The sequence below is a fragment of the Nipponia nippon genome, unplaced genomic scaffold, assembly GCF_047370975.1.
Source record: "Nipponia nippon isolate SJK-2023a ecotype South Korea unplaced genomic scaffold, ASM4737097v1 scaffold_3, whole genome shotgun sequence".
NCBI classification, from domain to species: Eukaryota; Metazoa; Chordata; class Aves; order Pelecaniformes; family Threskiornithidae; genus Nipponia; species Nipponia nippon.
The window spans coordinates 32,876,260-32,901,216 of record NW_028262347.1 but is presented as its reverse complement, the minus strand read 5'-3'; the positions used below and the strand labels follow the sequence as shown (position 1 = coordinate 32,901,216).

Genomic DNA, 24,957 nt, shown 5'->3' with positions numbered 1-24,957 from the left:
CAGTCAGACATCAGGAAAAATGCTTTGCCACGAGGGTGGTGAGACACTGGGACGGGTTCCTCAGGGAGGCTGTGCAGTCTCCATCCTTGGAGAAGGCCCTGAGCAACCTGCACAAAACTGGCCCTCCTCTGGGTGGGGGCTGGACCTGATGGCCTCCAGCCGTCCCCTCCAGCCTAAATAGTCTATGATTCTGTTCACAGCATGTCACACCAGTGAAGAGAAATGAAGAGAAATAAACAACTTACCAGCCAGCTGGGCATTTTAAGGAAAATGAAAGGGCCCTTACCTGAAAAACAGAAAGCAAAACCTTAATAATTCATCAAAATCACCAGGGTAATGAATTGTAGTAACTCCTGGTACACAAATAACATACACAATTATGCATTCATGACATTGTAAACATTTCCCGCAATATGCTCATACTCTGTTAAAGGTAAGATATAGCTATGCTGGAATGCATACCAGGAGTCTCTCCATGCCTGCACCTCCTGTGGCTTACGCCCACAGCACAGAGAAAATAAGTTTGTCATCTGTAGGCTCTGTGACCCGAACATTTTTATACTCGATTCCTTACTATTTCAATTTCATCAGACATGTGCCAACATTTCTTGTAGACAATTTCACCTTCAGTCCCTGCTGAGGATCTGTCCACTAATGACCATAATGAAACATGCTTTGTGTGAGAGCCTGTTCATTTATTTTCATTCCCGTGAGTGCCTTCAGAGACCAGTGTTGCAATCACGGCTACTTACTATTTAATTCCCAGCCAAATTTATGGCCAAATTGAAAAATGGATGCAGGCTGCCTGATGCAGGATGCTTTTGTCTGAAGTGTCCTCATGGAATCATTATACTTGCATTAATCTTTAATCTGCAATTAAACAATCAGTTCTATGTAAAAGATAGCTGCAAACAGATCTCCTGAATGTGTACGAGACAATATATCTTAATGGGCGCATGCATGCCGTGGAGGGTCTGGGGGAAGAAAAGTCAGCAATTAGGACAGCATCCATCACTGGGCCCCAGCCCCAGGTCAGTGAAAGGTTAGGGGAGAACCAAACCGCCCCGAGGTGCTGAGCATCCATCCGCTACCTGCCCTGCTCTGGGGCTGTGCCTGCAGTGGTGGGGAACATGGAGAGAAAAGCCAGGTGGGGGTAGGAAGGGAGATACAATGGATTAAGGCATGGCTTCACTGCTAAATCTGTCTTGGCAGAAAATGGAACCTACTTTGAATCTGTTTCTTTCCAATTAAGAGCCCTGCTTCCAGCTCCGGCAGATGCTTAATTGGAGACTGAGGCTGCCAGGCAGGCACCAGCACCACAATCATTAACAGGTAGTTTGAAGCCATTAAGGTGCTCCTGCTTGTCAATTCCCCTCTCATATACCACTGACATAAACAAATGCATCTTCTTCCTCATGGCAGCCAGCTCACCTCGCAGGGAGAGGTGCATGCGTGCATGCTGCAAACTCGCCTTTCGTTCCTGGGAGTGTGAAGTTATTAAATTAGCACCCAAGGCATCTGATTCAGCAGGGAATACAAAGGGCCTTCCTGCCTGGTGTCAGTGTAATATTAGAGCGGTACCAAATGGCTTCAACAATAGGTAAGCAGAAGGGCATCTGTTTCAGATTTGACTAAAATTGCATAATTAGATCTTGGTAAGAGATCCGTCTGCTCACGTGTGCTTTTATCAAATGCTCTTGCCTGATCCAAATAAGGAGCCAGCTCTCAAACCTCAGTGGACATAACTTCAGATGAAAACGTGGGCGCTAACTTAAGAAACTCTACACCTGTGCAGAACCTTCTGTATGAATAGATGACTGCACCAATACATCAGCTTTTTAATTACAAACATGGAGAAACAAAACTACAATGATACGGGTGAACCCTGCCTTATTACAAAACATTTCTCCCTTGGAAGTTTTAGTCTTAATAATTCACTCACTGGTTTAGCAAAAAAAAAAAAAAAAAAAGCGCTGCATTCATGTCAAGCAGAGAGATTCATTTTGTTCTTTCTTACAAAGATATTTTGACAAAAATTCACAACTGTCCCACTTAATGATGTAAAGAATTCACTACCATGTACCATTTGCGGCTTACAAATCAGCCGATCTTGACAAACATACACTAATTAAGGGCAAGGAAGTAAAAGGCATTTATTGATTGCAAGGTCTGAAGCACCAGAAAACTGATTAAATATATGTTGTTAAGGAGTTAATAAATGATTTAACTCTGCTGTGCCATGCTCTATGACACCCAGGGCTATGGTAGCTAAATGGCAATTCAATGATATAGTCTTCCATTATTTCCAGTGGGCTAATAAGACAAGCAATTAGACTGTTGTCTTCCCTTCAAACCGCAGCATTAGCGTACTCACTTGTGCAAAGGAATAAATGATACCCAGCAGGTGGGGACAAAACTGCCATATATAAAATATTTTGCAAAAAGAAGACCCATTCGTTTAAAACAGTTGCAAGAGAAGTCTCAGTCAGCTGCTACATAAAAATAATATTTTACAGCTGCACAGTGATCACAGAAACATCATAGCTATGGTCCACTGGCAAGGAGAAGAGTCCTACTTAAATGTGCAACCTTTTAAATGGATTCTATCCCTAAGGTAATACAGACCACTGACTGACTCCGACAGCTGTAAAATGATTAACTGAGATCCCTCTTTTCTGACAAACCGACTCTTTAACAACATGCTGCTCATGGTTCAATGAGTAGGATCATCCTGACACAAAAAACCTAGGGCCAGATGCCCTCAGCCAAATTTCAGAAGGGAAGCGTATGGAGTTGTCTTCTGTAAGGTCATGTAGATGCTAATGTGTTTGCTCCCTGCTCCAGACGGCAGGCAGGCGCTCCCGGGTGAGCAAGGAGGAGGGCACCCAAAGCACACTGCACCCGCACACCCAGGGCAGGTCAGTGGTCCCTGCCGGAGGAGCTGGCTGCCATGTCTGGCTGCAGCTGGACAGCAGATCAGAAGGCCATGGGATGGGACTGTCTGGGGCTCGGTCACCCCCCTGCCTATCACTGGCTCCAGGCCATGAGAAGTTTGGTCAGAATAAAGCCATGGTCCTCAAGTTCTGCCTGATCAGAAGAATTTGCTGCTCAGGCTGAATAAGCATAATCATATAAATGAAGCCATGTATTTACTACTTTCCAATTCCCTTTCTACATCCAAGTGATGCTATACTGCACTTTTCCTCATCACGCTTCTACGCTGCTTTACAGAATACCAAATGAAGATACAACTTTCACTAAAATTTAAAAAACTGTCCATTTTTTCATTTGCTCCTATAATATATGCAATTGCAGAAAGGGATCAGAGAACAGAGGGATGTTTTGCAAGTTGCCTATGAAGTACAGATCATCATCTCTCCTCTTCTTTTACTTCTTCCTCACACATACCCATGAGCACAGCGCACACACACATGATGTAAAATCATTGAAAAATAGGCCTAGACAGACCTCAGATGATCACCTAATCCACCCTGTCTCAAGGATTTACCTGAAAGGAGTTTATTTAATCTGTTCTCAAAACCTGCTACTAACAGATACCTACTAGCAACTCCAAGCCATCCTTCTTACTCTGGTAAGGTATTTTTGGACTCAAACCCAAACCTGTGTTGTTGCAGTTCAAGCACGTTATTTATTGTCTCACCCTTCACAGGCATAGAGAAGACATACGCCTATATGTACCTTTAAAAAACAGACCTCTCCCGTCCCTAAGGATAAGAAACCTCTTGAGCTCCACTTTCATGCCAACCCTTAGGTGCAACTTCAGCCCTGTAATTCTCAGTTACGTCCATATTTCTTCTCTCTTTCTCCCTCCCCTGTTTCCCCCCTCACATAAATGATGAAGCTTTACACACTGAGCCATGCCGCACATCCTCAGCAATAACGGGCTTGCTCCAAGAGTACTTCACTATTTTGACAATGCCAAATTTAAAGCAGAGCATGTGGTGCTTTGCATCTGTCAGTCACACAGCACTCTCATTCAAAGCCTATCAATAAGCACGAAGTGACGGGTGGTCATCTGAACAACGCTTTGTGCTTCCATATTCAGCTCAGCAGTCTACGCAGGTTTAACTAGGGAGCTGCAAGGATAAGGAGAAAAAAGATTTTTTTCCAATCGGGTTAAAATGTTTCAAGTGGCCCATTTTCGCTTTCTGTACGCTTCTGAAAGATGACAAGGAGTCAATGTGAGAGATTAAGCTCTGTTGGCGGTGTAGTGTATTCATAATATATTAATAAGCAAGAATGCCTCAATTTTGGTTTGACACTGGCAATAGACTAAGCTACAAAAGGACATTCACACAGAGGTGAGAATGAAAACTGAAGGTAGTGACAATGGATTAGCCTCCAGGAGCAGAGGACCTTGGAAAACTGTAAGAATGATGTTTTATTGGCAAAAATACCGTAAACCAGTTATCGCTCAACAACTCCCCAAAATGAAAAACTGCCTCTATGCATTTAGCATTTTAAGCTCTAAGAGAGTCCCAGTAAAGCCAGCAGCAAGTTACAGAAATGGAAAGAAAGAGGTGACCTGCTGTTCAGATATAATCTCACAGCTTTGTTATGTTGTTAGAGTTAATATTCACATTTTGGTGACAGCAGGAGGTCCTGTCAGGAACCACAACCCCCTTGCACTGAACCAGTGTACAACTGGGACTTCCTCCCCAGCCAGCTTACCAGCACGTTAAGCCTCTTCAAATAAATAAGTTGATCCTACCTAGCCATTAATGCTTTACATAAATACTCTTTCCTTTTTCAGGGCAATCTTTCTACCTCTGAACACACTTTCAGAAATCGTGCATAATTGTATTTATTTAATTGGAAATAAATCTACACACACTACAGGCTTTTAAGGGCAGAAAGCATACAACGTGTCACAGCTCACATGAATAACGGCAACTGGAAGTCAGGCTCCTCAGAGTCCAGCCAATAACCCTCTGACACCACTATGGATTGGAAAGTTGGTATCTCAGTGGGGAAAATGTTTTGTCAATTAAGAAGTTCCTTTTATTACTTCTGGAAACAGAAATTGTGAAGTCAGGTTTTTAACCTAAATGCTTCCTACTAATGAATGAACGTTTTGCTGAACTATGTCAAAGCCAAAACGTTTCTTAAAGAACTGGGATAGCTCAGATTTTTCTGGTTGTTTTGTTATTATTTCCTTACTGTGCTCCCAGTTGGGATTGGAAGACTCACTGGAATGAAAGTATACGCAAGATATGCTTGCAAAAATCTGAATACATAACAGTATTACAAAACACTGGCTTAAACCATATTCTGTTTTCTTACAGAGGCTTCCAATTGCCTTTAGAAGATACTGAAATTTGACAACAATTACCTCCTTTAAGTTTTTCTGCAGGCTGATCAAATACCTACCAAACTTCAAAAGTAATTTAGCTTGGATTCGGATCATATCTTACACACGTTAACTGAACATCCACAACATAATCTACACGCTCACTGACAAAAACAAAACAAAACAAAACAAAAAACCAAACCTGAAAAAACCCTTGCTCTTCTATATCTTTATTTCACAACTGCCAAGAGGAGAAAATTATTAACTAACTTTTGTAGCAGCAATAAGAAAGCATGATCATACAACAGTAAAACCTGAATCAGAAAATGATTACGTTGATCCTCAAGTCAGCGAAGGATTGGTCATTGCTGTAGGTTGCCCATGCCCTTGCTAATGCAAACCTTGCCATTTCATCGCGCTGTGCAAGCATGTTCCTGTCTTACATGCTGCTGGAAATTGTCCACCATCACTGGCTTTCTTAGGAATGACAACCCCAAACTTCTTAGGTCTGAGACTCTTAATTCTTTTTAGCTCTATTCAAGTGCGGTTCTCCTGTCTCTCAACTTCCTTTGACTGGCAGTCTTCACCAGCAACCTCTCTTCCCACATCTCTCAAGTGGATGGACAGCAAGGCAGCACTGGGGGAGCAAAGTCCCTCCCACTGTAAGAGATCACGTTTGTGACTACCTGAGGAACCTGAACGTACGTAAGTCTATGGAATGTGACAAGATGCATCCCAGAGTCCTGAGGGAATTGGCTGATGTAGTTGCCAAGCCACTCTCCGTGATAGCTGAAAAGTCATGGCAGTCAGGTGAAGTCCCTGGTGACTGGAAAAAGAGAAACATTGCACCCATTTTTAAAAAGGGTAAAAAGAAGGACCCTGGGAACTACCAACCTATCAGCCTCACCTCTGTGCCTGGGAAGATCATGGAACAGATCCTCCTAGAAGCTACGCTAAGGCACATGGAGGACAGGGAGGTGACTCAGGACAGCCAGCACGGCTTCACCAAGGGCAAGTCCTGCCTGAAAAACCTAGTGGCCTTCTATGATGGAGTGACTACATCAGCGGACAGGGGAAGAGCTACGGATGTCATCTATCTGGACTTCTGTAAGGCCTTTGACACGGTCCCCCACAATACCCCTCTCTAAATTGGAGAGAGATGGATTTGATGGTTGGACTGTTCAGTGGATGAGGAATTGGTTGGATGGTTGCATCCAGAGAGTAGTGGTCAATGGCTCGATGTCCAGGTGAAGATCAGTGAACAAGTGGTGTCCCTCAGGGGTCCGTACTGGGGCCAGTGCTGTTCAATATCTTCATCAATGACATAGACAGTGGGATCAAGTGCACCCTCAGCAAGTTTGCAGACGACACCAAACTGACTGGTGTGGCTGACACGCCTGAAGGACGGGATGTCATCCAGAGGGACAAGGACAAGCCTGAGAAGTGGGCCCATGTGAACCTCATGAGGTTCAACAAGGCCACATGCAAGGTCCTGCACTTGGGTCTGGGCAACCCCTGGCAGCAATACAGGCTGGGGGATGAAGGGATTGAGAGCAGCCCTGCCGAGAAGGACTTGGGGGTACTGATGGATGAAAAGCTGGACATGAGCTGGCAATGTGCGCTCACAGCCCAGAAAACCAACCGTATCCTGGGCTGCATCAAAAGAAGCATGTCCAGCAGGTCGAAGGAGGCGATTCTGCCCCTCTACTCCGCTCTGGTGAGACCCCACCTGCAGTACTGCATCCAGCTCTGGGGTCCTCAGCACAGGAAAGACATGGACCTGTTGGAGAGGGTCCAGAGGAGGGTCATGAAGATGATCAGAGGGATGAAACACCTCGCCTATGAGGAAAGGCTGAGAGAGTTGGGGCTCTTCAGCCTGGAGAAGAAAAGGCTCTGGGGAGCCTTTATTGCGGCCTTTCAGTACTTAAAGGGGGCTTATAAGAAAGATGGGGACAAACCTTTTAGTAGGGCCTGTAGCGATAGGACAAGGGGTAATGGTTTTAAAGTGAAGGAGGGTAGATTGAGACTAGATATAAGAAAGAAATTTTTTACAATGAGGGTGGTGAAACACTGGAACGGGTTCCCCAGAGAGGTGGTCGATGCCCCATCCCTGGTAACATTCAAGGTCAGACTGGACAGGGCTCTGAGCAACCTGATCTAGTTGAAGATGTCCCTGCTCACTGCAGGAGGGGGGTTGGACTAGATGACCTTTAAATGCCGCTTCCAACCCAAACTATTCTATGATTCTATGACTTTCTTTGTAATTTCTCGGAAATATTCCAGCAAGGAAGTACCCAAAACAGAACAAGATTAAAGCCCTCTTATAAGAGTTACCTGGGTGCTTTGCTAATATTTAGCACCTTTCCACCTTCTGACACTTAGCACATACATTTTCTATACTGTCACTAGCTATTATCAGCTAGTGGAAATATAGAGCATATAAACATATATGAACTACAGACACATAACAAGTGCAATACACATGAGTTCAGGCCACTTAATGTCCAAGACAAATGACCAGAGAAACAAACACTAGAAAGGAAAAAGGACACCAAGGAAGGCAAAGGTTATTTATGAAATCAGGGGTGTTCTTGGCTTCTATGTCTGAGGATCAAGACCATGCATTGTAAACATGCAAATTCTGCAACTAACATTCAGATACATTACACAAGTCCCATATGTCCTGTGTTTTTCTGCATGGCAAAAGCAGGTGATACAGGTCAGGGATCTGGTGGCAGATCATAACTTGAGTTGAAGCTGAAGCCTGCAGTTGTCTCTGGGTCATGGATTTTTATATTCTTTGCTTGTGCTAGGCTAAAGATTGAAATACGCTTTACTTGCGTGATCTCTCTCTGTCATTAAACGAAACGGATTTTTTTTCCTGGGGAATGAGGTATGAAGAACAAAACATAGCACAGAATGCATCCATTTATACTTCACTGGAAAACATTGTGAATGAAAGCGAAAACAAAACAAAAAAAAAAGACACAAGGAAAGCTCCGATTGGTGCTAATGTTTTATACTGTGTCTTCAAGAAAGTCACAAAAAGTACTCTGCTGATGTGTAGACACTGCACCTACAGGCACAGGGTATGCATAGAAGCTATCACTGATTACCATGCATTTTCTCTGGCATTTGTATGAAAAAAGCTAGTCACAAAATGAAACAAGAAGGCATGATATATACCATGATGTTGGTTCTGTCTTGTATTTTTTCTTTACTTGTATACACTCTCCAAAACTCAAAGAAACCTATTTTAGTAATCCTGCCATAATTTCCTTAAACCAAAGAAAAGTGAGGGATGTTTGGCTTGCTGTTCTCTAGCCTTCCCTTTCTTCTGCAGAATTTGAAACTTCCTAACCTCTCCCCCCATACAGTCTACTGTCACCCTTAGATGTCATTGAAATGATACTAATATTTGTAGCTGGGTATGACGCCCAGCCACCAGGAGCAAAGCTATCTGGCACTGTAATGCAAATGACTGCATTCATCAAATGGGCTTTGTTAGTTATTCATTGTGTTCCTTATCGTTCCTTCCCCAAACCCCGGTGTCTCTGCAGTGCGCACAGAGGTGTTTCCGCGGCAGCATCCCCGCTATAAAACCCACCCTTATCAGGCAGAGCAGGGCGCCTCAGGAGTGACCTGCCAAGTCACCGCAGCCCCTCTCCTCTCCCTCACCCTTTTGTGCCCAGTGTCGCTCTTTGTCCTCATCCACGGGATCTGTCTCCCCCTGCTCTGCTCACCGCTCCAGACCCTCTCCCACAGCTGGAAAAATGATTTGCAATGAAAAGGACTCTCAAGAGATCTTTAATTCCCTCCTTCTTCTATGCCATCTCCTTATTTTCCTCTGAAATCGACTGCTCCGACCAACCTTCTGCAGGGTTGGGCTTTTAAAAACAACTACTGCAACAAAACAGCCCAAGCCATCGTGCGTATCTCAGCAGCTCAGCAGGCCTGCACAGACAGAAAACGGTATTGACAAGTTTGGAAAGGGACAGACGCTGACTCCGATGCAGGCAGGCACGCAGGAGGTTTTTTTTCATTAAATCTTTCACTGCTTAACACAGTTCAACATATCATTCCGTACCTCTGGAGAAAAGCTTTTGGGGGCTGCAGCCAGAGATTAATCCCCCTGTAATTTCTACTGCTGCTGGCGGTACTAACCGCCAAGGGATTTTGGGGAGAGATAATGGCACTGTTAGCTTGTAAACTAGGTGTAAAAATGGTCTTAATAAAACCGGGATGGTTGAGGCCTCATCAATAACCGCCACACACCAATTTTACTGGATGTAACAGATGCAATCCATTTGATGTGATACAGAAGGCCCATCCCAATACGGTAATTAATAGAGGTTGGAGACCTACTCGAAAAATTGTCTACCCCAATGGCGAACCATCCAGGACAATCCAGTCAGTTTAACCGCTAAAGCAAATGTAAAGATGTAAAAAGAACTTTAGTAAGAGGACTGGTCTGGATCTTTCTTCAGTGAAAATACAATTAAACAGGGTATAAAACCTGTGTATAATTAAACCAGTTTGGAATGATTCTGTCAGATATTCCATAATTAATGTTGGTATAAGAACAGATTTTCTGTTTTGCAAGAATCAGCAGATAATCAGCAGTTGATTGTTAAACTGCAAATATGCTGATCCAAGCATAATTATTTTTACACATGTACCTACCCTGTCATGAAAACATAAGCGAGAGACATTTCCTCTACCCGAAGAACTGCTGTAATATCATGAGGCATAATCCTCAAACAACCCCAATTGTATTTTTTCTGTTTATCTTCAGCAGAGTTGTTATTCTTTATTTTGGGGAGAAAAAAAAAGAAAAAAAAAAGGGTTGAATAGGGTGGAAGCCCTAATTTCCGGTTCTTGGCACCTTATGTGACCTTGGGAAAACCTTTTTTTAAACCTTCATTTCCTGTACTTACTTGTCTCAGAATAAGATTATTCTATTAGTCTGATAGGTACTTCGATACTATCATTAGGGTAACAGACCTGGAGTAGTACTATTACATGTCCTGTGCTATGTACCTATAGATACTTAATGAACTAAGCACAAGGTTCCTGTAAATCCTTTCCAGAAAAAGAAGAGTAAGTAAAGATTTGTTTAAGTCAAAGGCTAAAAGAGGAACGGAAAACTAGGAATTCATCAGTGTGACAAAGAAAACAGCAGATATTTAACACCATGAGACAGACAGTTTTCATTGGAAACTCTCATACTTCTGGTCATCTGGTCTCTCCAATTTTCATAAGCCCCCTCACCTTCCTGAATCCTCAATCTGTTTTGCACTAATGGAGCAAGAGTGCTCATCAATCGGCAATCAAAATTATTAACGTATTAATGACTTATATTGACTTCTATTAAACTTACCTGTGAATCTTCTGTATTCCAAGTGAAGATTTTAGAAATACAACAGGTCAGAAATAATGAGCTAGATTGTGGGGTTTGTTATGCACCATTAAAAAGAGGCCTTGAAATGGTAACAGTCAAAAGAAATGTCTTCTTGCATATGAGAATTTCCAACCGACTCCGTCGCTTATTTCCTTAAACCTCACTGCTCATCCCATCCCGTGAAAGTGGTTGGACTGATGAGCAAGCCATGGGACTTGCATGGCCAAGATAGTGAAGAATTCTGCTACATCAAAAGAAAAATTTTGATGCAGCTCTTCATCTCTCCCATCATTCACAGGACTGAACACTAAATAGTAAGGCATAAGTAACCAGTTTCCAAAAGCTGCTCCTAGACTTTGATCCTCTGCTGCTCCTAGAGTCCGCACCTCACCTCTGTGCCTGGGAAGATCATGGAACAGATCCTCCTAGAAGCTACGCTAAGGCACATGGAGGACAGGGAGGTGACTCAGGACAGCCAGCACGGCTTCACCAAGGGCAAGTCCTGCCTGAAAAACCTAGTGGCCTTCTATGATGGAGTGACTACATCAGTGGACAGGGAAAGAGCTACGGATGTCATCTATCTGGACTTCTGTAAGGCCTTTGACACGGTCCCCCACAATACCCCTCTCTAAATTGGAGAGAGATGGATTTGATGGTTGGACTGTTCAGTGGATGAGGAATTGGTTGGATGGTTGCATCCAGAGAGTAGTGGTCAATGGCTCGATGTCCAGGTGAAGATCAGTGAACAAGTGGTGTCCCTCAGGGGTCCGTACTGGGGCCAGTGCTGTTCAATATCTTCATCAATGACATAGACAGTGGGATCAAGTGCACCCTCAGCAAGTTTGCAGACGACACCAAACTGACTGGTGTGGCTGACACGCCTGAGGGATGGGATGTCATCCAGAGGGACAAGGACAAGCCTGAGAAGTGGGCCCATGTGAACCTCATGAGGTTCAACAAGGCCACATGCAAGGTCCTGCACTTGGGTTTGGGCAACCCCTGGCAGCAATACAGGCTGGGGGATGAAGGGATTGAGAGCAGCCCTGCCGAGAAGGACTTGGGGGTACTGACAGACGAAAAGCTGGACATGAGCTGGCAATGTGCGCTCACAGCCCAGAAAACCAACCGTATCCTGGGCTGCATCAAAAGAAGCATGTCCAGCAGGTCGAAGGAGGCGATTCTGCCCCTCTACTACGCTCTGGTGAGACCCCACCCGCAGTACTGCGTCCAGCTCTGAAGCCCTCAGCACAGGAAAGACATGGACCTGTTGGAACGGGTCCAGAGGAGGGCCACAAAAATGATGTACTGGGTTTGCATGGCAAGGTTTTGGTAGTGGGGGGCTACAGGGGTGGCTTCTGTAAGAAGCTGCTAGAAGCTTCCCCTGTGACAGTGCCAATGCCAGCCGGCTCCAAGATGGACTCGCCACTGGCCAAGGCTGAGCTGGGCAGTGATGGTGGTAGCACCTCTGGGATAATATCTTTAAGAAGGGGGGAAAAATGTGCGCAACTGCAGCTGGAGAGAGGAGTGAGAATATGTGAGAGGAACAACTCCGCAGACACCCAGGCCAGTGAAGAAGGAGGGGGAGGAGGTGCTCCAGGCACTGGAACAGAGATTCCCCTGCAGCCTGTGGGGAAGACCATGGTGAGGCAGGCTGTCCCCCTGCAGCCCATGGAGCTTAACGGTGGAGCAGATATCCACCTGCAGCCTCTGGAGGACCCCACGCTGGAGCAGGTGGATGCCTGAAGGAGGCTGTGACACCATGGGAAGCCCACGGTGGAGCAGGCTCCTGGCAGGACCTGTGGAGAGAGAAGCCCACGCTGGAACAGGTTTTCTGGCAGGACTTGTGACCCTGAGGGGGACCCACGCTGGAACGGTTTGTTCCTGAAGGACTGCACCCCATGGAAGGGACCCACACTGGAGCAGTTTGTGAAGAACTGCAGCCCATGGGAAGGACTCACGTTGGAGAAGTTGATGGAGGACTGTCTGCCATGGGAAGGACCCCACGCTGGAGCAGGGGAAGAGTGTGAGGAGTCTTCCCCCTTGGGAGGAAGGAGCAGCAGAGACAATGTGTCATGCACTGACCACAACCCCCGTTCCCTGTCCCCCTGCACCGCTGGTGGGGAGGAGGTAGAGAATTCAGGAGTAAAGTTAAGTCTGGGAAGAAGGGAGGGGTGGGAGAAAGGTGTTTTTAAGATTTGGTTTTGATTCTATGATAATATCTATTATTATTATCAAGTTTGTTCCCATTTATGATCTTATTTTGATTAGGAGAGCAGTTCTAATGTAGCAGAGAATCCAGGCGTTTACAATAATAATAGAAGAAGATAGCCCTTAAGTCATGCATGTGTTATCTCTGCTATGTATTTTTACTAACTGTCATTTACAAAGTTTCTGTCCTCTCTCTCCCTCATCTTATTCCAATTATGTAAAATTCACCACTGAGTATAAGGCTATCCAAAGCTCAGACAATTTTTCATGCTCTTCCTCTAGGACTGATAGACCATTATCATAAAAAAAGTGCCAAATGCCTGCTGGCAACTTCAGTTGGGAGCTGGAGATGTAACACCTTTCATACCTACAGGTGGTTGTGGTGCGATAGGACTGGCGGAGCATTTTGGGAAATCCTGCATAGGTGTATCTCAAAGATACCACTTTCCACTTAGACTTGGTTGGCTCCATCTAACAGGGTTTAAGACTGACGGGTCTATAGAACACTAAGAAAATTGCTGAGACTCCTTGAAATTAAATTGCGACAAATACCTAACCAATACCTAAAAAATACCTTGATCGGGCCTTTGAAAATCCTGGACAAAAAACTGAAAGCAGGAAAATCAACAATGCAGAGGGAAGAGGACCCCACATGGAACTTACTCTATCCAAGACCAACAAGAGAATGTGTAGAAGTGGCTGGGAGGATCCTGTGCTGCCTCCTGTGGATGGCCTCCAAGAAGTCTGGGACCTTCCTCGGCTCAGAAATGGGCAAGACAAGTTGGGTCAGCAAGACACCTCACTGAAAGCTGTGTTTTTTTAATTTCAGTTTGCTCAGTATTTGTTCAAGTTTCAAGTACTCAGCGTGAGAACTGATTATTTTTACTGTCTAAAGAAAAGCTTAGAGACTCAGCAAGAGATCATGACAAGGGCACCAAAAAAAAAAAAAAAAAAAAAGAAGCTTGAACTATGAATCTTGGGTCCAGTGAAGTAAAGAAAGGGAAAAATGCTTGGTTACAGAGATGTCTAATTGTTCTGCTTTGCTCTGGCTTCCCTCATACGGGCATGATCGTCCCCCTGTACTTGGCACTGGTGAGGCCGCACCTCAAATACTGTGTTGGGTTTTGGGCCCCTCACTACAAGAAAGACATTGAGATGCTGGAGCGTGTCCAAAGAAGGGCAATGAAGCTGGTGAAGGACCTAGAGCACAAGCCTTAGGAGGAGCGGCTGAGGGAACTGGGGTTGTTTAGTCTGGAGAAGAGGAGGCTGAGGGGAGACCTGATTGCTCTCTACAATTACCTGAAAGGAGGCTGTAGCGAGGTGGGGGTCGGTCTCTTCTCCCTGGTAACAAGCGATAGGATGAGAGGAAACGGCCTCAAGCTGCACCAGGGGAGGTTTAGGTTGGATATTAGGAAAAACTTCTTCACCGGAAGGGTAGGCAGGCATTGGAACAGGCTGCCCAGGGAAGTGGTTGAGTCTCCATCCCTGGAGGTATTTAAAAGACGGGTAGATGTGGTGCTTGAGGACGTGGTTTAGTGGTGGACTTGGCAGTGCTAGGTTAACGGTTGGACTCAATGATCTTAAAGGTCCTTTCCAACCTAAATGATTCTATGATTCTATGATAAACATAATTTGCATCTGTATAAAAAAGACTGAGTAGAACAAACTACTCATCAATCTATACCATATTCGTAGTATGTCTAGCGGCTTACCCACAGTACCCTCTACACAAAACATCACTGCTGGTGAAATAGCCAGAAAAAAGGAAGTGCTGTTTACACCCCTGGTATGCTGAATTAGTGAATGACACAGAAAACATAACCTAGCTGCACATTTCTTTACCGATGAAAGGAGATAGAAATGTATCATCATGCAGAAAAATCTAAATGCATACTTACAGAAATGGGAAGTAAAAAGCTGAAGCATTAGATATTCTATTAGCACAGGGAAAAATCTTTCAATTGGCTACAAACTCCACAGCACAGAAGATTAAATTTTAGTAGAAAATTATCAAATCAGCAGAAAATAAAATTGATCGTTCCCATGCATACTGCAAAAGCAATATTTTACTGAGAAGACTGAATCCCTCAAATACAACATAAAAGCTTGCCATAATGACAGATAGTTCTATTACAAAAGGTACTGAGTGCATAATTAACCACTGCTAATATCTATCTGAATATTTGAAAAGAAGAAAAATTTATTCAAGTGGGATATAAACTATTCATCAAAGCTGCAAAAAAATATATAAATGAAGTTGCTGCAGTGAAAACATGCACTAGTCAGGCTATGTTTATGATCCCCTGACAGAAGATGTATAAATAGGAAAAATTTACCACTCATTCACTAGGGGCTAATGAAGCAGAACTAAGATCACATGCGCACCATCACTCAAGTGCAGGACATATGCAACTTCTCAATTTTATATGGAACTGCCTGTTCAAGTCACATATTCTGTAACAAAGGTCATTTTTTTTGTTTCAGTCTAAACAGTAAACTGTAATTGGCTCGGAAGTTTCATTTTTCTTAAGTTAATGTTAATTTAATGAGTATTCTCTCCACAATCCTGGATATAGGTGATGAAGGACTCTGCGTTCTCAGTTCCCCAGTATCAATCAGTTACATATAGCGAGGCATAAAAAGTAATATTTAATTGAAGTTTCCTGTTCTGTAAAATGATTTATACTCCTGGATAAACAGCCACAACTCTAAACTTTGGGGTTTTTTTATAACATATCACAAAAATGAAGAAAATCTAACCCTGTTATTTCCATACTACCCAAGCTATTGCAACTATTTAGCTGCAAATGTGGAAACAGGTTAAGTAACCGTAATTTAAGAAAATGCTTCTTAGAGCTAAAACATTTGTAAAGGATAATCAGAAGTTTATACTCTGCAGACAGGTGCAAGTAAGGTCTAAATTCTCAAACAAAGGCAAGTTTCCAATCTCTGAATGTTCATTTAGAGTAACGCAAGCTGCATTACTTTGTCAGCCAATAGAGGCATATGGACAATATTCCCGAATATACTCTCAGCGCTGAAAGCTGTAACATTTGCCACTTGCAAGTGTAAACACATTTATGAATTTTTAGCATCATCTCATTCTGACGACTTTATTTATCTGCGTCACGTAGTATTTTCTAGAAGCTGTTTGTGAATGAAATATAAATTAGCGCTTTTCTCACAGAGAGGTTTAAAGTATTTCCCATGAATTTACTTTCAGAGAGGTCCTAGCAAAAATGCCACCCTGTAATTCTAGTCAGTGGATTATCCCCAATGCACTATTTTCTTCCTAATTTATTTACACAGCCTATAATGCACTTAACAAAGATCTTAGTGTGTCAGGTGAATGCTAAATTGATTAAAAACTACAGGCCTGTTTCTAAGAATAGGAAACAAATAGTACCTTGTGCTTCCAGCAGCATGCTAGGAAAATACTCTCTGGAGATGAATTCTGCCTCTGTTCTCCAAGCGGGCCCAAGGTAATGCCAATCTATAGGAAGCATGACTTTTTCCTGCTGTAAATACAAATCTCCACTACGCTTATACCAGAAAAGTGTCCTTACTGAAAGGTTTAATTCCGCATATTGTTTTCTGTAAGCACACTTCTACAGATGCCTGAAATAACAAAGGGAAAAATACCTTACAGCACCTGAAACTTCAGTCATGTATCTTTAACTTCACTCTGTCCATACTTACCTACCTGGAAAAGGATGACCAATACAGCCCTATTCTACAAATGCAACCATGAGACTCGCTTGCTTACGGATCACCCTCAGATCCTGTAAGAAAAACTGTGAGAGCGCCCTGTCGTTACTACAACGGTGGCACGTCCTGCTCAGCAGAGGCCAGGGCGATCCTCTTTTCCTTCTGCGCGGGCTGAACAAAAACCATGCCAGTACGGTGAGGCAAGGTGAACTTCCCTGGTGCAACGCTGTGTTCGCTTCTTTAATAGCAAGGTAAAAGACATAACCGTCCACTAGAAAAAAACAGCCTACTACTGGAATAATATTCACAGTATTTTAACTGCAGACAGTAAAGTTTTACTCCACATTGCTGTACATGCTAGTAATCCCAGTGCAATTTGTATTATTCAAATGACTATACATGTGCTGTGGAGTGGAAAGCAAGCTAGTCAATCAGAGTTCAATACTTACTAGTACTGAACACATCTGTGCATATAAGATCTCTCACTGGAGGAAGGAAAAAAGGAACCATAAAAGACCTTTTGGTTGAAATGGCTCGAGGAGCCATCTCACAACACTTCTAGTGCATTTCATTGTGGAGGAATTTGCAAATAAATCTTCTAGAATGGCTCAAATCTCTCATTCTTTCCTGTCTTTCAGTTGTTGCTGAGGTACAAGCAGCAACACCTATGCTACTTTGTAATTTTGTTTCAGCAATGAACAAAGATTGATACGGTAGTCAGAGAATCAAATTAGAAGAAAGAGACAGGAGTAAATATTCTGTCAGTGTTGTACAGTGTTCCTGTACAATAAAAGGAAATCCAATTTTCTCATTCCTCCTCTTGCATTCAGATTTTCCTTACTACAACAAAAAGCTAAGCATTTCTCAGTGTCTTCCAAATCAAAAACATGGGAACAACAGCTTTCCTGAAAATCTGTAACCCAAGGCTTAGAGCAGCTTCCAACTCAAGTCTCCTGAAGTATGGGGAGGTGGGAGGCTGAGACCTATCCCTTCTCAAGTCACGCTAGAAATTAACAGCGCTATTATTTGAGTGATGACCTTTCTGCATAGTGCTAAGAAGTCGTTCTGCTTGGCAACAGAATTTATTCATTGGGACCTATTCCCAGCAGCTGCTGCAGTCACTGCAATCCAGAAGGGTAAGCCGAGATTTCTATCCCACTTCCCACCTTTTTCATATCCCACTGAAGACACATGCATGGGAAAGAATTACCATTTCAGGGGTGCAAATTTCAAAGCATCAGCTATCTGTTGCATACTTTCGTCCTAAATAAAAGAAAGGGTGCATTCTGCCACCAGTCCCTTTTCCCCCAAGTCATTTTAGCACAGAGTAATAGAGTGGCAATATAGCCCTGCACGTAAAGTTTATGCCCCTGTTTACTCTGGGGTTACTTGTTCAAGTACCTCTAATGTTAAGGGTGATAATGTGCTTGAATAGTCCAGAGCTGTCCTGCAAAGTAGGACCTGACTGAAGTTTCATTGCATTTTTGCATAACTTCCACTCATTTTGGGAGTTAATTATCTGTAAGAATGTTCCTTTAAAATAATGAATCCACTCTCAGCTGGAGTTCAAGTAAGCAACTAAAGGGAGCAGGGAAGCTCAAAAAGAAATTACTAAATTAAGGTTCTTAAAGTCTTAATAGCCTATTTTAATCTTAATCAAGCTCCTCTTCACAAATTATACATGTGAACAATTGTCTTTAAAATATGGATAAATAATAACACAAGTGAACCCACTGCCAACATAGGAATATTATCCACTTCATAATACACCATCTCCAGTCTGAGAAAAATGTTGGACAAAGCAACAGGCCTTGATGCCTATCAGAAATCTCAAATAATTATAGGTAATGTTGTAGGAAACAATCTTTCAAGCTCATAGAATCATAAAGGTTGGAAAAGACCCTTAAGATCATCGAGTCCAACCATTAACCTATCACTGCCAAGTCCACCACTAAACCATGTCCTCAAGCACCACATCTACCTGTCTTTTAAATACCTCCAGGGATGGAGACTCAACCACTTCCCTGGGCAGCCTGTGCCAGTGCCTGCCTACCCTTTCAGTGAAGAAGTTTTTCCTAATATCCAACCTAAACTTCCCCTGGTGCAGCTTGAGGCCGTTTCCTCTCGTCCTATCGCTTGTTACTTGGCAAAAGAGACGGACCCCCACCTCACTACAACCTCCTTTCAGGTAGTTCTGGAAAGCAGTAAGGTCTCCCCTCAGCCTCCTCTTCTCCAGACTAAACAACCCCAGTTCCCTCAGCCACTCCTCATAAGACTTGTGCTCTAGACCCTTCACCAACTTCGTTGCCCTCCTCTGGACATGCTCCAGCACCTCGATGTCCTTCTTGTAGTGAGGGGCCCAAAACTGAACACAGTACTCGAGGTGCGGCCTCACCAGTGCCGAGTACAGGGGCACTATCACCTCCCTGGTCTCTGCAGCATTTCCCATCCCCCAAGCCAAACACACTTTGGGGACTTCAGGTAGAGCACCAGCTAAGCCTAAATTCCTAAGACAAAGCATTAATTTCAAGGCAAAGTCTAAGAAACCCAAATTCCTGCCATAGAGTTTTACAAAACCAAAACATATTTGAACTTTGCATGGAAATAAACTTTAATGCATACTAGTAACACTAGGAAAGTCAACAACTGCGCTCAGCACTTGCAGAAGTCTCTGCAAGAACATCAGGGAGCCTAAAGGCGCCCATTAAGTTGCATTTCTGGGGCATGCAAGTGCCCATGGTCAAAGCCCAAATCTGAAGAAAAATTACATTACTGTGCACAAACGGGAAAGAATGGTTGGCTGCTGTATTGAGAAGGCTGTCAAATAAGCTATAAATAATCAGACATACTGATCACTCATGAGCCTTCACTTTTGCTTTTCCTCTGTGTTTTGTCTTTGGTTGTCAGTAAATATGACATCTATCCTCTCCATTCAGCTGGCTAATGGCCCTCGTCTAACTCTGACACATTGGACTAGCACTTTGGGAAACCATCTGTATCCATGATGTAAAGATAAAGCCAATACTACAAAGGTTTTTGTATTTGTAGTCTCCCATTAATTGCCCTGAAGATCTCAACGTAAGGTGAGCAAGCACTTATTATCGAGCAGAACCTTGTGACATTCCGCACGAGTGCTCTCCCAGCGCACCAGGAGCTGTGGCTGAGCAAAGCCCTGTGAGTCCTTCCTCAGAGAAATGGCCTGGGCTTGTCAAACATACCTCCATCTTTTCCTGAGAGGGTGTTCAGGCATGCTAGCAATATCTCATGGGCAAGATTACCAGAGGCAGCTGATATATCTAAAAGAGTCTATAGGTTCACTTATTGTCACAAAATTAAAGGAGAAAATATTGACATAAACTTACTGCTCTCAATATAATATCAAAATAACAAAATAAGGGATCTACTGCTAATAAGGATCAATAGAAGCTAAGTAATATAGCTAAAGCCAGAAATAACTGTTCAATTTACTCTAGATAGCAGTAGAGTCTCATTTGCTCTTTCAAAGGCATAATCAGTTGAAGGGCACATTTTTCTTCTCTTTGTTCTTTCCCATCAATTTTAATGGGTGCAGAACATCAGTCACATGAAACGTAATGGGACAAGAAGATGGATGAGTACATTTGAAGCTACTAGTCACAGGACAGAAAACATCCTGACAAAGTGACACTGGCAGCATAGGGTTCAACAATAGAGCCTGGACAATATTTAGTAAGTGAAACTACAGTGCTACATGATTTGGTATTCTCACTGGGCAAAATCCTTCCCCTGTCACTATTCATCATGTTCCCACAGGTCAGACTTTCAAAGACATTCTCCTACTGAGCATGACCAAATGACATTTTTAATTCAAGGAAATACGTAAATCTGGGGACAAAGAGGTCATTTGGAGATAAATGGGAACAACCTCCTGTATTAGGAACTTAAAACTATTTCATCAAGAAGATTTTAAATGGTTTAATAAGATTCACACAGAAGATTTGAAATATATTATGCCCATAGGAGTGAGAAGACTTCGTATCTATGCAGAACTTATTGACAGCAACAGGACTCCACTGCTGATGAACAAGTAGCAAATCCTTCCTATTTTCATTAGTACCTGAAGAAAGCAATACCAATAAATTCCTATTTATAAATTGCTCCATACTAAAAAGCCTCTAATTTGCACAATAAAATATAATACATGAATAAAAAAAAAGCAACTTGCCCCATTAGTTATGTGAGTAGAGGTTCTGGGGAAATGACAAAGAAAATTGCTATCAAAACTGAGCTTTAGTGTACAGCAAAGGAAAAAAAACAGACTTCCAACAAACCAAACCAAACCCTTTATGGACTTTGAGGAAGCATGGGACTTCAGAGCTGTTGGGAAATGCAGGCAGATCTACACGCTACTGCAATGACCCACTTGTGTTATAACTTCACTAATAATTGCTAAGTGGATTGATCTGGCATTTTACGATGCTTATTGTGATCACCATCATCATTATTAGACAATACCATTCCAGTTTCTTCATTAGCCCTCAGCCGAGATCTCTACAGTTAATCTTTAAAGCTTTAAATAATACAGGACTTAGACCAGAAAGGGAAAAGAGAAACCAGGACCTCTTCAAATATACCCGTGAGAGAAGGAATTAGAGCCAGACCTCCAAGTCCCGCTGCCATGCTAAACAGGCCCTATGCCTCAATACACCAGTCACCCATCCAGTGGCGTGCGATCTCAGAAGGCAAAAAGGCAGCTTTTGGCACGCTCTCTTAAACAGAGCAACATCCCTCTCTGGCATCACAACATACACTGTGAAGGTGATGGTGTATTCTTTTTCTAACAAGTACCTTGTTGGAAGCTGTTTACACAACTGCTTATTGCTACACATACTTCCCTTCTCTCCCACAAGATATGAGACTGCTCTCTAACAAAATCTCTACAAGAAGTGTACGCTGGTAAAGAAGGTTATACGTAGGGAGGAGTTTCCCACAGTAAGTCACGTATCTCAGAATGGGAAACCCAGAGAGGATGGAAATTCCACGTCAGAAGAAGGTTTGAGATTTCACAAACAATACACCCAACTCTGGAAAGAGCAAAACATTTTAAGATAAAAGAACATTTGACTTACTTTTGGCTTCCAAATTTCATACTCTATGAAATAACACACCGTTTCAAAAACTACTGAATATAAGATGTCTCCAAAGTGAATAACCCTAAATATTTCACTGTGATGATATAAAAATAATATTCAGACATTTCTGGAAATTTCTTGACCATGTTTTTCCTCTAAGACCACGTTTTGATGAAATATTTAATTTTTCTATGAGGCATTTTTATTTTGATGGAATTATATTCCTCAGTGAAAAACAATGTAGACACCACACACACTTCCTGGAATTGCCCCTTTATAAACTTATGGGTCTGTGTCTTTCCTGACTGTAATAGTAGACTACATGACAAATTAAATTAAAAAAATGCGTAAAACCATATTGCCATGAGAGATACCACCCCCACTTTTACTAACCCCGACCTCTGAGAAAGCATTCCAAATGCTGAACTTTAACTAATAATTGACCCTTGCCTTCATTGTTTCTTGCCATTAAAATTTGTTTTGAGCTGGCAGTTCATATGCCCACAAATATCATGAGAAATCTGAATATTTCACATTCTAGCCATGAGGAAGTCGAAGGCCTGAATAATGATTATTCCCTGAGCAGCTTTCCCTGCAAATCCATCACTATAATATGCAGAAAGCACATTACGAATACAATCAAACATATTAAGTAGGTCGTTCAATTGTTCTGTTATATCACAGGTAACCAAAGATAATCCTTTTCTCTGATTATTTCAATTGTTCCGTCCTCATAAGGATTTAGCGAAGTTCACCCATTCCCATGATCCTCTTGGTTCTCAGAACACGGGTCCTGGCACTGCAGTTCATTACCTTTCTGACACGAGAGAGCAACTGAACACCTAATAAGTTTGTGGATCTTTCCCAGGAGCCTCACCAGTTTGCTGCACATGGACGCAGAAGCGGCGCTGACATTTGCAAGCAGGGGGGTCCCTGAAGGCATGTCTGCAGATGCAGGGGCAGAACCTGCGATTCTAGCCAGAAACCGGCTGGGGTCTCAACCACGCCATGACGTGCTGACACGGCCACGGCTGGCTCCTGTTGGCACCGATGTCTGTGGACAAGCCCTGAAAGTCCAGAGCCAAACATTTTCCTCCCCCTTAGGGCCATGCACAGCTGCTAACCCCACGTGGGTAGGTGTCAGCCTCACCTCTCAAGCAACGATGCCTACCCTAGACATGCAGAAGAATACCACACCCTCAAGAATTTAGACTGTTTCCAAACATCTTTCAAGTTCATCCCAATTCCTTTCAAATTTCCTAAACTGTAAACTAAATCTGACTGATATTTGCAAACTTTTCTCACTGATCGTAAATGAGGCTACTTTTAATGAAAACTGTTTTTTTCAAAACAGTATGACTCCAGGAGCTAGGAAAAACAACCAAACAACAAACCCCCCGAATACTAAGAGATGTGAAACAAAACAGAAAAAATTTTCCAGCTGGGTGAAGAACACAACAACTAAATTGTATCTAAACAAATTAAAGACACTTGTAGACTTTTGCAGATTGAGTCCTCTCAGGTTCAACTCTTGACATTAATACACATGAAGCACAGGAATTCTACACGTGACACGGTAGTTTGGAAGATTACTCGTTCCACCGTGCTTATGTTGTTTCAGAGGTCAAACTTCATGGCCAAAACCTCTAGGGAACAAACTGCTACTGTACACAATCAGACCACAAAACAAAGGAAAACGAATGTTTGTTCTGCTTTACTTTGCTGATTATCAGGGTTTGCTTCTGTTGGTTAAAAAAACCCCAACAAAATAACCCCAACCTTCATCCTGGAGGAAAAGGAATTAATTATTTTTTCCACCTGAGAGAAGAAGGTTATGTAGAATTTCCTAACTTCCTCAAAGTGAAACAATAAAAGCCTGTAACAGTGAGGGTCATGCAAGTTTACATCATCCTATTATGTAGAAATTGCCAAATAGCCACGCTGTCCTCTGCCTGTCCACACCAGTATTTTAAACTAAAATACAAAATACAAACAACTATAAGAGAGAGTTTGCAATGCATTATATGAAGACGCTGCAATTCCATTTCTGTGTTCAGTCCATGGCATAAAAGTATTTGCAAAAGTCTCTTTCTGAACTGCTGCTTATTATAAGAAAAATACAGATAACTTTTTAACAGTTACTGATCTAGTATCCTCTCTTAACAGACTGATTTTTGTTACAATTACTGAGCAAAGTAAAACAAATGACAAGCTTATTACATACAAAATAGCAAGTAACTATCTTCACTGCAACCACAAAGTAAGTGTATAAAGAATAATTTGCATCTAAATTTTTAAATTCTTTCATGTCTTGATATTTTGACGTGATGTTTGCAAACTAGGAAGTCCTCTTGCTCTTGAAAAAAAAAAAAAAGGTCTACCTAACAGTATCATCAAACTACTTTGCATGAACCTAGAAGAAGAGAAAAGCCTTTGTGGTTGAAACTAGCCAGTGCGTTCAAAGTTACAGGGTGGACACAAAAGCAAGTACTATTACAAAAAGCTCATGTCCTTTAAAATAACAGGTCAAACACACTCTGAGGTTAAACAGCCTTAAAGCCAAAGATCCAAGCATTTTTCAGCTTCTTTTTTTTAATTATTTTTATGAGATGTCACCAAATCCCTTAGGTGGAAGAACTGCTGGTTATCACCAAGCCCTGCTGTACATGTCTCCATTAAGCTCTTAGCTCTTGAGAGAAAACTGGTGAAGCAACCTACTGTCAATTAACTCTTAACATATACTTGGCAGAGTGTTTGGCTGACATTTTAATGCCCCTCCCCTTCAACAAACCACAAAACAAAAATACTGAACCCCAAAATATGCTTCTCCGGCAGTTATCAGTCTGTGAATGCTCAAGGTAGCAAGATTGGCTGCATCACATCACTGATGTATAAGACTCACACAAAGAAATGTTTTGCCTTAGGCCTGAGGATTACATCCATACCAAATCACATCAGGAAGCAAGCCTCAAGAAAGGATAGTTCTGTAAAAAATGTATAAAAATCTGATCATTAGAAGAATCCTTAATCCCCATTGTTAAATTCAAGATGCAAGGAACAGCAAAATGACAGAGAAAAACATGCTATTCAGTACCTCAACCACTTTTTTTATTTTCATGGCAATGCATATCCCTGCAGATTACTGATATAATCTCGGTATGGCTTTTTATAGCTGCCTCTGTTGTACCCATCCCCTGAATTCTTATCTCACATACTAT

General features: G+C 42.5%; 1 protein-coding gene across 3 annotated transcripts in view; it reads right to left on the bottom strand.

The window, feature by feature from the left end:
• The window catches only part of PDZRN4 (PDZ domain containing ring finger 4), a 253,950-nt gene that overhangs the window by 79,653 nt on the left and 149,340 nt on the right, over positions 1 to 24,957 (bottom strand). The window contains exon 1 of one of the 3 annotated variants that reach the window (XM_087765331.1): positions 246 to 265. The exons of the other annotated variants lie outside the window; for them this stretch is intronic. Within the exon in view, the coding sequence (XP_087621457.1) occupies positions 246 to 260 (15 nt within the window). The 5' untranslated portion in view covers positions 261 to 265. Of the gene's footprint in view, positions 1 to 245; positions 266 to 24,957 lie in introns of those variants that run through there. 3 annotated transcript variants of the gene reach the window in all.